The sequence below is a fragment of the Anthonomus grandis genome, chromosome 14 (assembly GCF_022605725.1).
Source record: "Anthonomus grandis grandis chromosome 14, icAntGran1.3, whole genome shotgun sequence".
Classification (NCBI taxonomy): domain Eukaryota; kingdom Metazoa; phylum Arthropoda; class Insecta; order Coleoptera; family Curculionidae; genus Anthonomus; species Anthonomus grandis.
Window position 1 is genome coordinate 10,382,289 of NC_065559.1, and position 16,225 is coordinate 10,398,513.

Genomic DNA, 16,225 nt, shown 5'->3' on the forward strand with positions numbered 1-16,225 from the left:
ATCTAGAAAACTAAATTTCTGTATGTACCACAATAAATAAAGCTAAATTTTAATGAGTCTAAGTAAAACTAACTTCTCAAATACTATTACACAGTACACAACTTTTCCCACGGCGTATATGAATAATTGAATAAGACTTCATAATCAAGGATTTCTTCCTAATTATTCTAATATAGTAATATTTCCTGAGTGTAATATACGTGTGTTTCTTGTATGATTACTCAGAAAAAGAGTAGAAGCTCCTCAATATAACCTCCACAATAGTTTCATGAGCCACACTTCGCTGTTTTACGAGAAAGTGCCAACACTGTTAATAGTCAGCTGATTATATGTCAACATTGTCAACCGTCGGTAATCAAAATCAGCTGATTTTTGTTGTTTTTTACTCTTTTAAATGTACCACAAAATTTAAACTAAAAACACAGGGTAGACTCAAATTTCAAGAGTGCAAATTACATTAGCCTTCGCCTAATTATAGTATAGTTCAAATAATAAAATTACAAAACATTTATATTAATTGCTTAGTGCCACTTGTTTTTAGTATTCAGAATCAAAATGGAAGAAATTGATAAGATAATTATTGATTCCCTCAGACACATAAATTGGTAGGTATGTTCTGGTGTTAACTTAAAGTAATTCCTAAAAGAACTGTAACTTGTAAAAAAATATGCGACTTGTAAATGAAATTTAAAAAAATAGGATCATTTATTTATTTATTATCAACAACCGCCCGAGGGGCCAATTACAGACACCAATATACATATAAAAGAAAATATGGACATTCAAATTCAACAAAAAATAAAAATAATTAAACCTAACACTACAGAAAAAGAATAACACCAACTTATCTTCTTAGGCTAACAAATGACTTTGATATTAAAATGTATAGGTCTGAGTCTGAGATGGGTTAATAAATTTTGGTAAATTTATTTAAATCTAAAAAGTCTAAATCCAAATCATACACATTAATACTAAAATGAAACACCTTTTTTTGTCAGCTATTTCTAACATTTACAAAGACCAGCAACTTTGAAAGAATTTCTGGGAAATCAATTTTGTTGGTTAAAATTTTAAAGAGATATATAGGACCAGTTCTGACATGCCATTTTTTAAAAGTTTATGAATATTTCGTAAATGTAAATGGTGGTCATAGCCTTGCTTGGGGTTATAACCAAACTTTTAAAAAAACATATTCTTAAGAAATTTCCTCTGTACAATATTCTACAATATCACGATTCAGGGTTATAGACATAGTGGAACATTTTTTGTTTTTGGAGAAGAGTGCATTTTTACTAGGTACACCAGTCTACAACATTATTAAAGTTTCTCTGCAGACATGAGGAGTCCTCGACAAACCCCATCTCCATGTATAATTTAAAATCATCAGTAAATAGCAAAGCTTCAGAGTTACCCCTTGCAGTGCATGGGTTATTAATACCAATCAAAAATAATAAAGGTCCTGAATTGAAGCTCTGGATGACTCCAGATGTACTACTGTAGATATCAGACTTGGCACCCCTGACTTTAACAAATAGCAATAAATAAATTAAGTTTATAGTCACATTGTTTTCATAAAGATATTTTATAATATTGCTGATGTGCTTGACTTTATCAAATGCCTTCTTCATATCAGTATAAATAATATTTACTTGTTTCTTTTCATTTAGGGCATTGTGAACAAACTGACAAACCGTGTAAGATTGGTCCATGTAGAGTTCTTAGGTAAAAATCCATGTTGATATTACTTTGCTTAAACACCAAACTTTTGGATATACTGAAGATTGTAGACTAAGACTAAAAATATGAATAAGAGGTTTTACTAATATATCATTGTAGTCAATAATTACATAGCCAGGCAGTCCATCAGGTCCTATAGATCTATTTCCTGTAAGTTTTTTAATGGCATCTGAGATTTGCTTTTCATCAAATAATTTGTTGCAAATGTAATTTTGAAGTGAAGACTTACTTAAACTTCTACATTACATAGATAGCCAATTTTATGTTAATTTTAACCTTTTGCCTAAGATCTTTACTTTATACAGTGTGTCCCACTTAAGGGTTAGCCACCCCTCTAAAATTTTTGTTTCTTGACCAATTTTCAAAAACTTTTTTTTGTTGGGTAGATGGTCAAAAATGGCACTTATGAGACAAGTTCGACATTTAGAGAAAGCAAGTCATGGCCTACTGTATTCAAGTTTGAAGTGCGAAAAATCGAGTAGTATTGACGATATTTATTTTTGAAAAATGGTACTGGATTATTGTTCAGGACTACTTAAAACATAAGTGTACCAACTTTGGTTATGATAGTATACAGGGTGTTGAAATAAATTGGAGTCAAAGTTTTAAAAGGTGCAATAACATTCTTGATCAAATACGAATATTTTTTAAATTTTTGGCTAATTGGCATGCGTCTTGAGAACACAAAGGTTGGAAATATCCTTTTTCTGTAATTCGTTAACATTATTTACATGAGCAATACTTTCTTTCTCCAGAGTATTAATAGTAATTCTTAAGTTCTTGTTTAATGTTCAATTCATTTATTTTTTAGTTAGTATAGTATTATTTTTCATAAGTATTTGCATAGAAGCAAATATAAATTAAGCAACTTCTGCTTGCTTCTTTACCATTGTTACCAGAGTTAAGTAGGCACAAATTAATAAAGTGCATTAAAGGATGTACAAAGTTCAAAAGTAACAAAATACAGTGTTTAAGTTTGTTTGGTGCAAAAATATGACATTAAGGGTTGGCGTGAAAATCAGAAAGCTCTTATATAATTAAAATTAAAAATTGTGTTCTTAGATATTCTGAAGATAAGCAATCATTCTAATAATGCACGAATACATGTAAGTTGTAAGTAATGACTTTGGCCTATCTTTGATTCAATTGTATATTCTTTTAATGCTTAATAATTGGGATGGTTTATAACAAAAAAAAAAGAAAATATCTAGAAATCATCTAGCTATTAAGCCAAGAAGACCAAACTTATATTAGAAATTAAATGGGACAACAAAAAAAATATATAACAAATTTTTTAAATAAAGCATTGACATATTAAGGAAAACATGGAAAGTGATAAACTAAATAAAACTAAATATTATGTAACATAAAATAATTTATTTATTCCCAGAGTAAAAAAAACAGCAAGTCATAACAGAAAGCAAAGCCTGCCAAAAAAATCATCTGTGTACCACTGGTACACTGCAAATAAGGAGCATCACTTAAAAAATTATTTAATAGATATAGATATCAAATTGTTAATGTTAATGATGTTCTTATATGATGATCACTCATAGGTCATTAAATGGGATATTCCTCAAGGCTAGGTCTGACAGTCATTTTGATATATATCAATTTTTTATGTCGTTTAAAATTAAACTGTATGCAAGTTAGACTATTCTATTATACTTTGCAGGTAATATAGCAGATATTAAGCTAACAATAATTAATGGCTTAATAAATTTTTATAAATGACTAAGATTACAGGAACTTAACACTGAATATACTATTATATGTTGGTAGGTAAAAAATTTAATTAATGGAGAGCCATAGCAGTATAGTAACTATGCATATATTTCATTATCTATACGTTTTTGAGGGAAAAGCATTAAATTATATAAAAATGTGTACTAATATAATAATACGACTAAAATGTATGTAATCGTATGGTGTAAAATTATTTAATTTGCATAAAGAATATTAGCAAGAAGGAAAGTATATTAAAGAAATAACTAAATAAATGAGTGATTTTAAAAACTTAAATACTTCTTAATGAAAGTTAATTCCTACAGTAAGGTGCATTTTTTAAAATTTGTTTGAAACTAAAAAATCTATTGTTATACTCAAAGCAACAAAATGCAAACATAAAAACCTTAATAAGTTACCTTTACTAGTCAAAAAGTACAACTGAGTAATTACATATTCTAACTAAATAGATAAGCAATACTATTTATTTAAACAGTAAGCACATTGAACAGAAACATACATGTAATACAAATTTAAAATAAAAATGTTAAATTTGTATTTTTCAACAATTGAAAAATACACATTTACTAAAACTTTGTAATTTAATATTTAGTTATTCAATGCATAAACGACACTAATGCCAAATAAAAAGACATAAATAGAAGTATATTAGACTTGAAATATATCTGGAAAAATAAACACAGTTTCACTAATAATGTATTACTATATAAATTTGTCTTTACTTATACGTTTATATTATTATATAAACTACATCTGTACATCTTGTGCTATGTGTGGAGGCTGCTCTAAATGAAGGTTTGGAGAAATGAATTAACTATCAAGTAAACATTTAAAAACTTTGCAATCTTCTCTTGAAGAACTACAATGGTTATTTATGTTTAGTTAAGAACCAAAGTATATTATCCAATTTTTTTTAATTTCAGGTCCTTTTTCAAACATTATTTACTGCATTATAAATACAGCCAGTCAGTTTGTTTCTACAACAAGGTCATCATGGCAAAATTTTGTATACTATTTAGCCCTTGCAGCATACCAGATGTTGGGCTGTATTTTACACAGTATCCCTACAAAAGCTAATAAATAATTAAATTATTTTGTATTGAAAACTCATTGAACGCTTGCAATGTTTCAAAGAATCTAATCTATGCATAAATTACATCAACAATATATCAAGCTTCTTTGAATGCCTCATTTACATGTTGGGTAGAATGAATTAAATTTGTTGCAGAGGAGAGCAGCGCAGGAAAACATGTTGAAAGTTCGATATTCTATCTTTAATACTAACGTAAATATGTTTCGATGAATGACAATTAAAAAAATTTAGTGAAAAAAGCCTTAATAAAACCGCTAACATTTGCAATTTCCGTCTCTTATCTCGACAAATATATATAATATATATATATATTTTTTTTTTTTTTTTTTTTTTTTTTTTAAAGGTAAAAACACAAAATCTACAGCATTACAAATACATTTAATAAAATTACAAAGGTTACATGTTTTGCTCGACTAGAGCATCATCAGACCATAACATACACAAAACACCTAACATATAAATAAATTTATTTATTAATCATAGTTTATTATGATGTATGTTATGGTCTGATGATGCTCTAGTCGAGCAAAACATGTAACCTTTGTAATTTTATTAAATGTGTTTGTGATGCTGTAGATTTTGTGTTTTTACCTTTTATAAAAGTGTATGGCAAGCATCTTTGGGATAACGGATGAATTTTTCGAGTTAAAAATAAATGTGTTAAAAGAAAGTATTTTTACTAATAATCTTATTATATTTAATAAAGATCAATGGTTTCCTAAATTTATAGGTAAATCCAAATTACATTTTAATACATATAATCTAAATACACTTTCAATTCATAATATACAATTGTTCGACAAATCGAAAATGTGAAATTAAATTTCCCTAAACAAACGCTTAGGATACTTTTAATGCTGATATTGATTGAATTGATACATTTTTAGCGATATAGATGAAGAAATTTTAAACCTGAAACAGTTTTACCCAGACCTTGTGGTAGATGCAGTGTCTACATGTTTAGAGGTTATGAATCCTCAAATTAAGCTTCCAAAAAAACTTCCAGCATCTATGAGTGCCCGAATAAAGTTTGCCTCCAGTTTGGCAGAACAGATTAAAGAATATGGGTTTAAAGGAGATATGGGTTATCAAACAATTTTATATTGCAATGAGGTAAGTCTACTGCATTATTACATTACGTTTAATAATTTTGAGCCATGCTAAATTATTAAAAACTCTTTCGGTTATTAAAGGTTGAAGTTCGAAGGGTACTAACGTTCCTTTTAGAACGTCTTCCAAAGGAATCGAATAATGCGGAATCTCAAGAACCAATCGGATATGTGCCTAAAATAGTCAAACAAATAGAAGATCGACTTCAACAGGCACTTAGTAAAACATGGTTGCCATCGCATATTTTGCATTATGGAGTTAGGCCGATCGAGGATGGCTATATCGTTAATAGCTTTGGAAACAGTGCTCCTATTGACACAGTTAGCTTAATTATTCCAGAAGACAACCTTAGTACGTATTTTAAAGTTTTTGTTTAACGGCATTTTTTGTTTATGATTATAAAAATAACTGGGCCTATAAAACAGAGTATTTACTACGTAACTATAGTAGATTTGCATTATTTTCAGTTCTTAATACGATTAATTGTCTGTTTTCACTTAGTTGGGGAAGGAATTTTAATTCTTCCAATTTTATTTTCAAAAGAAAATTAAGTATAAAAAGATCGTCCATAATTCTGAAAGAGACTTAATTTAAATATAAAAAAACAAAAGTTTTAGTCAGAAGTTTCGCGTCTAAAATAAACTCAACGGGGTGACGCGCATTTTTCCGCCTTACAGGACATCCTCAGACCTAAATAAAAATACAGTTTTAACCTAAATACATTAGAACTTACAAAAACAAGAATTATCAAAACATCTAAGACATCCACCAACATAACCGGGAGAGAAAATAAAGACGTGCACATTATTACACATAACAACAAATAATAAACTATTTTTGACTTTGAGAATTTGTTCAGAAAAACTGTAAATAAATAATGAAATCTATAAGCAAAATAATGGCTATGGGGCCGTTTATCCCCTTTCTTAAGTGAAATATTTATGAGTAACTTAGTTAACTTATGAGAACATAATGTCAAATGCATTTTCCAGTTTCCTCATATTTTATAAGAGATATCGTTGGGTGAATATTATATTGTTCTATCAGCATTTTTGGCGCGAAACATTCCGTGAATGTATTTGAATATATATTTTTTTAATTGTTCTATCAGAATTCAAAACGTTAATCTGAATTGCTTACAACCGAAGTTAAAACCGATATTAAAATGTTCTATGTGCAAAATTTAAAAAATAATTAGTATTATAATGTTCTAACAGATGAGCCAATCAGATTTCAAAGCCAACTGCTGATAGAACAATATAATATTATTTCGCACTAGTCAACATCGAGCTTTGTTTTTTAAAACCGTGTGCTGGTTTTTTACGATTTAGTGCTGTTTTTTTAGCCACTTTGAAAAAAATGGACTTCGACATGGAGCCGTAAGTATAATGAATTGTTTTAATGAAATGGATTTTAGAAAAAATTGTATTTTAATTGGTTTAACTGTAAACATTGGTTTTCTAACCTCAATTTTCCATGCGTTTTTTTCTGTTAGAACATTATAATAATATCTTTTTAAAATTTTGTGGTGTAATTGTGAACTTTAAAGCTTGCTTTTAGAACATTGTATTATTTTATTTAAGATCAACATCAGGAATGAATCCACGTAAAAGAATGGAGTATATAGAGAACAGTGATGATTCGCATCTTGATCCAGATTTTGTCCCATCTGACGAAAGCGTGGAAGGAATGAGAGGTTTTATGTCTAACGTTACACAGGAAAATGGTAGGCAACCAAGGAGATATACATTATTTTTAAAACTAAATTTTTGCTTTTTAGTAAAAAATAATAATTTTTTATTTTCTTTATTGCAGACACACCTTTGCAAAGCAACTCTGAAACATCCGAAGAAACCAATCAGCAAAATTCCGCTATTTTTGAATAAAATAAATCTACCAGAAAACGAAAACGAAAACCTGAGATGTGGAAAATGAATATTAATAAAGTTTTGTGCCAAAGAGGAAAGGAACATAGAGATCTAAAAGGTAACATCCGCAAGCGAAAAAATTTAAAAACTTTAAAAAATTGTGAGAGCATTTGCAAATTTCTGTGTGGCAAGAAGATAAGTTTACCTGAACGAGAAACCATATTTCAAAAATTTTGGGAATTATCCAAGGACGCTAAATGGCACTTTTACGCAAAAAATACTGAAAGAATAAACAAAATACGAAAGCAATCGAGAAGTATCACGTAGAAGTTATTCATTTAAATATTATTTTCACGTAGCAGATGAAAAAATTCGCGTATGCAAGACATTTTTTTGACGACACTGGACATAAGTCAACAAAGAATCAACTATTTTCATGAGAAAAAAAATCTTACAGGAATTCCTTTACCATCTCGTCAAGGTTGTCATCCCAAGAAAACTATCAGTAATACAAGCAAAGACTACGTTCGACTTCAGATTAGTCAACTTCCGAGAGTAGAATCTCATTATTGTCGAGCTGACACAAAAAAGGAATATTTAGAAGGAAACCTAAGTATTAATAAGTTATATTCTTTGTACACTGAATTTTGCAATGAAAAGCAAATTGAACCTGTTACAAAGGTTGTTTACAGAAATATTTTCAACTATGGATACAACATTGATTTTTTAAAGCCAAAAAAGGATCGTTGTGATGTGTGCGAGGACTACCGAATAAAACAAAAATATGGTATGACTGATGAAGAAAAACAAGGATTTGAAAATCATCATAGAGAACGTTTTTGCACTACCGCGTTCTAACATATCCAGTTTTTTCTATAGCAGAAAACTCAACACCTACAACTTTACTGCACACTGTAATTTACGCAAACAAGCGTACTGTTGTATTTGGAGCGAAGGAACGCATGGGAGGAACGGAAGTGATATTGCTTTGGGATTAATTAAAATTTTAGAACGCGTTGTAGCAGCTTACCCGCATATTTCAAAAATCGTTTTGTGGTCTGACTCCTGCGTACCTCAAAACAAAAACTCTATTATGAGTTTGGCTTTGATGAAGTTCCTAGAAAAACATCCCTCTGTTAACGAAGTAGCACAGAAATTTGGAGAACCGGAACATAGCAGTGTCCAGGAAGTCGATAATTTGCATAGCCAAATCGAAAGAAAACTGTCTGGTGCAGAAATATTTAGCCCTTTGGGATTACTTCGACTTTTTCCTTCAGTGAATCAGAAACGACCTTTTATAGTATTTCATATGAAAGCATAAGATTTTGGTCTATATAAAGAAGCTTCACAGGCGCTAAACTTTAAAAAAGTTCCTTATGCTTCATTACAGTAATTAAAATATGTGGGACTCATATTTGTGGGACTATCCAAACAAAATTAGTTACCAGCTTAAGCACAATGACGACTCTTTTACCGAAGTTCCTATTATATCTCAGACTAGTACTAGGACCAAAATAAATACTTCATATAATCTGCCTGAAGTACGATGTGCACCAGAGCCAAAAAAGTGCCTCTTACCGTTTGCCAAAGTAGCTGATCTAACAAGATTATTTAAATTTATGCCCCCTGTTGATGTAACGTTTATGAAATATTTGTTTAAAGAATACAATAACCCGCCAGTTTTTAAAAATGAAAAAAAGAAGGTAAACAAAAATGAATAAAATGTTATGTATCTTGGTAGTGTTTCAAACATATACGTTACCTGTTTTTTCCTTTTTAAAAACCCTGTTTACGTTTTTCTAAACAAAATATTATTACCACTAATGAATATTAGTTTTTTTCTATGTTGTTAGAACATATATTTTATTTTTGTAAATTTTCAGATATAAATAAATTATTTTTGTTGTATCAGATAAATGTTTATTTTAATTTTTAACAATCCTAATAAATATTTATCGAAACTTTAAATGAAATCTTAAATTTAATGTGCTCCTTAAAACAACCAATAACATTCCTAGCCAAAAATTACAACAGTAACAAAAATTATTTAATCGATATTTTTAAGTGCATGATTTTTCATTTTGCTTTTGGTACTATTAGAACAATATAATATTCACCCAACGTTGATGTTATGAAATATGTTGATGAAATTTGTATAATATGGGATGATAGTAACGATCAACATGCCGACACCCCAAGATTGAATTTACCATCGAAAAAAAAATTAAGGAAAATTACCATTCCTGGACTTACTTTTGATCCGTAATAATGATAAAATTGAATTTGAAGTATAGGAAAAACTTAGGTACAGACAGCAATATCGTCCCTCCAATGCCAAAACCGCGAAGGTGCAAATTTGTAATTTTGAGAAAACCCCCATTTAATATTGGAATGAGCACTAAAAATACACTGTATAGTGCTGATGTATAATTACTATTGATCACTGTTCAAATTGAAAATTAAATTTATATTGATTTTTAATTTTTTTGAATTCTGTTGCGCAAGCTGGAGTTTTATGGTTTTCGTGGAGTTTCCTTGAGACATCCTATCTCTCTGATAGATCACAGGCAGTGGTGTTATAAAATAGCACTTCAAAAGTTCAACCTATCACTGTAGGTGTGCCTGAAGGTTCTGTATTGGGACCTTTATCCTTTTTCATTTTTGTTAGTGACCTTCCAAATCTGATGATCTTTGCAAAATTTGTTATGTTTGCTGATGATACCACTGTCTTGTGGAACAACACATCAAAGGAGGATCTACTTCTAACTATCGGCTCGGATCTGAATATTCTTGGAGATTGGTGTAAGGCTAACTTGCTGGCACTCAATGTTTCTAAGACAAATATAATAACCTTTAAGTGTCAGTTGCTGGTTGCTACTTTGAATTCTGAACTTCTTGAGGTTCAGGAGGTTTACAAGTTCTTGGATATCTAGATTGATTAATAATTAAAGTTCTCGACGCACATCACTAAGAGACTCCCTTTCAAACGCTTTTTATTTCCCAAAATAGAGGGAGTCATGTTCAATCAAAATCACCCCCTATGTTGTTATGCAATTGTGAATAGTTTAAAAGTTATAGCCATTTTTATGTATTTTTTAAATTCAAGCACACTGTTAAATAAAAGCTTATAAAAAAAATTATACAGTGGATTAAACAATGCGTTTTTTTGATTGTTTTTACCTAGAAGTGATGTACCTTTCTTATAAAAATATTTTTTTAAATAATACTTTTCGAAAGAGCTAAAAAAAATTCTTTTTGGACTTTTTACAACTTTAAAAATAAGTACCTTAATTTTTTCTCAAAAATGTAAGACATAAGGGTGACCCTGTAGCTTAAAAACTTCTACGTTTCATACCGATTCCAGCAAGGCATGACTTAAATACATTATTTCTTATTGGCTAATTAAATTTTGAGTTTTTCAAAAAAGAGGCAAAAAAGAATTTTATGGCTAAATCAATATTTACCAATTTTTTAAAATAAATAATTGTGTTTTGTTGGGTTGGTGGATTGCAATAAGGTACAAAAAACATTAGAAAATGGCTTATTGTTTTACATGATAGCTTTGCTATCATTTACAATAAGTGTTCAAAATGTCTGCCGCGAAATCTAATGCATAACCTACATCGGCGTATAAAATTTCTCTTAATCATTCTGAATGAACGTTCATTTTGGGTAATTAATCTAGTTGCTGTAATTATTTGGTGGCGTAGCTCTTCCTCATTACGATTTTCCCTGGCGTATACTAACTCCTTAAAGTACCCCCATAGAAAAAAATCAATTGGATTGAGGTCGGGGGAGCGCGGTGCCTAACGAATTGTACCTCCCCGTCCAATCCAACGACCAAGGTAGGCCTCATTTAAAAACTGTCTCACCTGAAGGCTGTAATAGGCGGGCGCTCCATCGTGCTGCAGCCACATTGATTGACGAATATTTAATGGAATATTCTGAAGTAAAACAGGTAAGTTTTCTTCTAAAAATCTATAGAGTTCACCGTTTAATCTGGCTGGTAGTTCAAACGGCCCAATTAATGAACCGTTAAGAATGCCACTCCACATGTTCACACTAAATTGATGTTGAAAGCGGTCATTTCTAACAATTCTGGGGTTAAAATATGCCCAGTGGTGTAAATTGTGAATATTAAATATTCCCGCCCTCTGAAAACTAGATTCGTCTGACCATAAAATTTTGTTAAAAAATTGTGCCTATTATGATGAGGCATTTCTCTACAAAATTCCACCCTCTTGTCATAATCACCCGGTAATAGATCTTGAACCCGTTGTACATGATAGGGATGCAACTGGTTTCTGCGTGGAATGCGGTGTACTGTTGTTCTCGGAATACCAGACCGTCTTGATATGCGGCGAACACTAGTTGAAGGTTCCTCTAATGCCATTTCAATGATGTCATCTTCTGCCTCAGCATTTTCATCAGGTCTTCCTATTCTGCGAGGATTTCCAGGAATCTGCTTCTCCACGTATGCGTTATGCACTCGTTGAAACACCCTATAGTCAGGATATCGTTCACGATCAGGAAATCGTTCACGATATTCCCTTTCAGCCGCTCGAGCGTTTCCATTACAAAATCCATAAACATAATGCATTTCTGCATACTCACGGACGGTATAAGGCATTATGTGTTCAGTTGTATAAATAATACAAAATTGTATGTACTTAGCCAGTACCTGAACAACACAACACTACCTATTTTAAATTATTTTTAAATTTTGTTTACGACAAAAAACACGACAAATCAACATTCTTCAAAATAACCGCATATAAATTGGTCAGTATTAAAAGTCGACATACTTATGTATTTTTAAACATTTTTGACACACTTTACTATATTAATTTTATTATTTTTTCGTAAAATAATAAAGCAAAATATTGATTTAGCCATGGAATATTTTTTTTGTTTATTTCTTAAAAAAATTAAAATTTAATTAGACAATAAGAAATTTTAATAATCTATTCAAGTTGTACTTTGCTGGAATCAGTATGATTTAAAGAAGTTTTTAAGGTTCAGGGTCACTCGCATGTCTTGTATTTTCTTCGCAAAAAAATGGCATCAAAGTTAAGTACTTATTTTTAAAGTTGTAAAAAGTCCAAAAAATTGTTTTTCTAGTGCTCTTAAAAATGTTTAAGAAACATATTTTTGTTGGAGAAGCACATCATTTCTAGGTACAATAAAAAAAAAAGATTGTTTAATCAACTGTATAATGTTTTTAAAAGCCTTTATTTGACAAAGGTGCTGGAATTCAAAAAATACACATATATGGCTATAACTTTTAACCTATTCACAATTGCATAACAACATAGGGGGTGATTTTGATTGTAAATGACTCCCTCTATCTCCTGTTTGAGTTTGATCCATCACTTTTGGGACACCCTGTATATATTTTTTAAACCTTGTATTTTTTTGTAAACATTTGTGCTTTTGTTGTATTTAGTGTAGTATATACCTAGTTTGTGCTTTGTTTATAACAATGTTCTTTGTTGAAACAAGAAAGCTTTCTTTCTTCTTCTTCTTCTTCTTCTTCTTCTTCTTCTTCTTATATTCTAATTTTTATATTCTATTACGCGTTTTTACCAGTGCTCACTTCTTTATGACTTACGTAGGATTAATTTATTTATCACAAAGATGTTTTTCAATATTTTATAATTACAGGCCCTGACCAGGCTGCATACATTCCAAACATAACGGACCAATGTAATCGAAGACAGCTTATCCCGTCCCTGTTATTTCATGATACCGATTTTTCTGCCCATTCCAATTGGAAACAAATTGTCTCAAAGGCTTCAGTTCCAAAAAGTATATCCAACGAAATTTTAGCCAATATAGCAAATAGTACTGCCATTGAAAGTCTTAGCAGTACTACAAGTATACCTGGGAATAAGAACCTTCAAACCTCAGAGGAAAGTAAAAGTGACGTTCTCTTAAAAGAATTAGGTGAAAAGAAATGTGCTTTTATTAATCTTCAAGCAGACGTCAGTCAAATTGAAGAAAAACTAGAGAAGGTTAGTTAAATCAAAAACTAAGTAAAATATGTGACAAATATATATTTTTCAGATCAGGATGCAAAAAGGGGAAGAACAAAAATTACTAGAAGAATTAATAGCCAATGTTAATGTTAAAAAGAAAACGTTGGCTGTACTACACAATCCAGAAAATAAACAGAAATTAAAAAACATTATTCAAAAACTGGAGAATAGGCTTGTAGAATTAGCCGATCAGTGGAATGAAGTTCAAACGCCTTTACTACAAGAACTGAATGTTTTAAAAAGGTGGGTGTTTTAGATTCATGTTGAAATTATCTATATTTTTTTATATTTTAATAGTTCGGTCGGCTCGGAGACCTTAAAAAATGAAGAAGAAAGGAACAAATTAAATAATTTAAGAGCTACATATAAGGAGTTAGTAGACAATTTTAAAGAAAAGAGCGTTTTGGAAGAAAACCTAATTGAGAGGTGCAAAGATTTGAATAATAGAAATAACAGGTAAATATCTTATATATATACTTTATTATTATAAGTAACTAATTACTTTTAAAAAAATACTAGCTTTACCTATTATTAGCTAATTATTTTGAATTCTCAAAAAGCCAATGCGACAGAAAGCTAACAAACCTTGGATCAACGAAAACTTATTTAATATAGTTAAACGCAAGAAACATCTCAGGGCAAATTATAAATGTTCAATAAATGACATTGGCCTAACAAATCATTGTAATTCTTCAAAAGTGCTTACAACTTTAACAAAAGTAAAAACTTCAAGTCACGGTCTCATTAAATATATATAATCGTTAAACGCTACAGGTGTTTCGCTCCTATCGGAGCATCATCAGGCCTAAAAATAAATAAAAAAATCACAAAAATAACGCTTATCAAATATGATAAACAACTTTTTACCTAGATCTACAGCTACATAGGTCACATTACAACTAACAAATCAAAGGGTAGTATTTAATCAGACATCAGTTTTTATACATTTTAGCACGTTTAAAAACTGGGTGGAGCAACAAAAATACTTATTGAGCATCTAATCTTACGCATCTAATAAAGTTAATATTGTCAGCTGTTTTATACTAATCTGGATAGCTATTTAAATAATAAAGCTTCTAAAAACTGTTTGAACTTCATACTTTATAATATGATAAAAGCTAGTGAGCATAAAATAATACAAAAATAGGCATCACAAATATACTTTATTGTCTTCTATTTATAAAACAAAAATAACAAAAAATGCTATTTTTAAAACAGTATTTGAACCACAAAACAAAAAAGAGTGAACATTAACCAAATTATTATTAAGACTTCAATAAATTAAAAACATCACTGAATTACCAAAGCAGGTTTGGATTTTGATGGACGTCCACGCTTTCTTTTTTGTCCAATATGAATATTTTTTGCCTCTACAGGCGGAACTGTATATTTTAATCTAATTGCTAGGCCCAGAAGATGTTTGCACATATACATCTTAAAAAACTGTGGACAATTGCAGCTACCATTCACCCAATCATCTTTTTCTTTGGGAATTGTTACTCTCCAAGTGGAAAAAAAATTCTTTGAATTCATCAAAAGTTTCCCAAGGTTTTTCAGCCTGAACATCCAATACTTGACCTCCTGGCCTTTATTTTTTGTCTAATTATGCCCATTGATATGCTTTTGTCCAATCAGGAAGTTTAATAAGCGGAGTAATTGAAAAGGTCTCCTCTGTAGTTTTGCAGGACCATTCGTTAACCATCTCCGATGCGATAACCAGAAAACGAGACAAAGGAAATCTTTCGCGTAATGTATTGCTATCTTTTATGGTTCTATTTAACGATTGCAGTGCTTTGTTTGTGGCTGGTGATCCTGGGGTAGCACCTAGGTACTAATTGAGATTTTGAGTTAACCACTCTTCTTTAAAGTATTTAATAAAATTAGTTTGGGTTTTCCATTTCCTCATAAAACGCTGTGATGCGCTAGTAAAATGTCCAGGAGAAGTAACGGACTGTAAAGCAACAATGTCTTGTAATATATTCTTTCGGGCGTTTTTGTCTGAGCAAGTTTGTTCAACCCTGGTTTGCATTTTTATTTTTGCATGTGCCCAACACATTCTCACAATGGGTTCAGGACCAAAGACTTCTGTAAAAGCATTTTGGATGCTCTTTGCGGCATCACAAACTAATACCGACGGTTGTAGAGAATGTCCGTATACAAACAAAACCTGTTCTTTTAAACTATTAAATAACATGGTAAAATCTTCCTGCCGCTCGTTTGTCGAAACTCCTAGACATAATTTTTTATTTAATTTTCGGAAATTTTCTATGTTTATCTGTAGTTCCTACAACTAATACCGGAAACCCTTGCCAAATCAACTTGTATGTCGCATCAGCATGGATAATATTTGCATGACGTTCTGCTAACCCCAGTAAATGTTTTGTAGACAATGCAAAGCGAAAGGACATCCTCGAATATATAATAAGAAAGTACAAACACTTGGTGTATGTCCTCGGGAACTGCTGTATGATTTAATATCCATCGCTCCAGTTCTCCTAGACTTATAGTTGAGGAACCGTATTTAACACGTCTACGACTTGATAGATAATTGTTCAATTGTTTCATTGATGGTAATTTTACTCCCTCCATCCTACTAAGACTTTTTAAATTAGCTTTAGGCTTCAAATGTAAAT

General features: G+C 30.5%; 1 protein-coding gene across 2 annotated transcripts in view; it reads left to right on the forward strand.

Annotated features, from left to right (window-relative positions):
• The first annotated feature begins 368 nt into the window (after positions 1-368).
• Positions 369-16,225, forward strand: part of LOC126744492 (coiled-coil domain-containing protein 22 homolog) — a 42,854-nt gene continuing 26,997 nt past the window's right edge. Inside the window, exons 1-6 of one of the 2 annotated variants that reach the window (XM_050451926.1) lie at positions 369-605; positions 5,464-5,689; positions 5,770-6,037; positions 13,219-13,568; positions 13,621-13,835; positions 13,890-14,048. In XM_050451926.1, the coding sequence (XP_050307883.1) occupies positions 556-605; positions 5,464-5,689; positions 5,770-6,037; positions 13,219-13,568; positions 13,621-13,835; positions 13,890-14,048 (1,268 nt within the window). In that variant the 5' untranslated portion in view covers positions 369-555. Of the gene's footprint in view, positions 610-5,463; positions 5,690-5,769; positions 6,038-13,218; positions 13,569-13,620; positions 13,836-13,889; positions 14,049-16,225 lie in introns of both variants that reach the window. The other variant, XM_050451927.1, reaches the window with a different exon arrangement.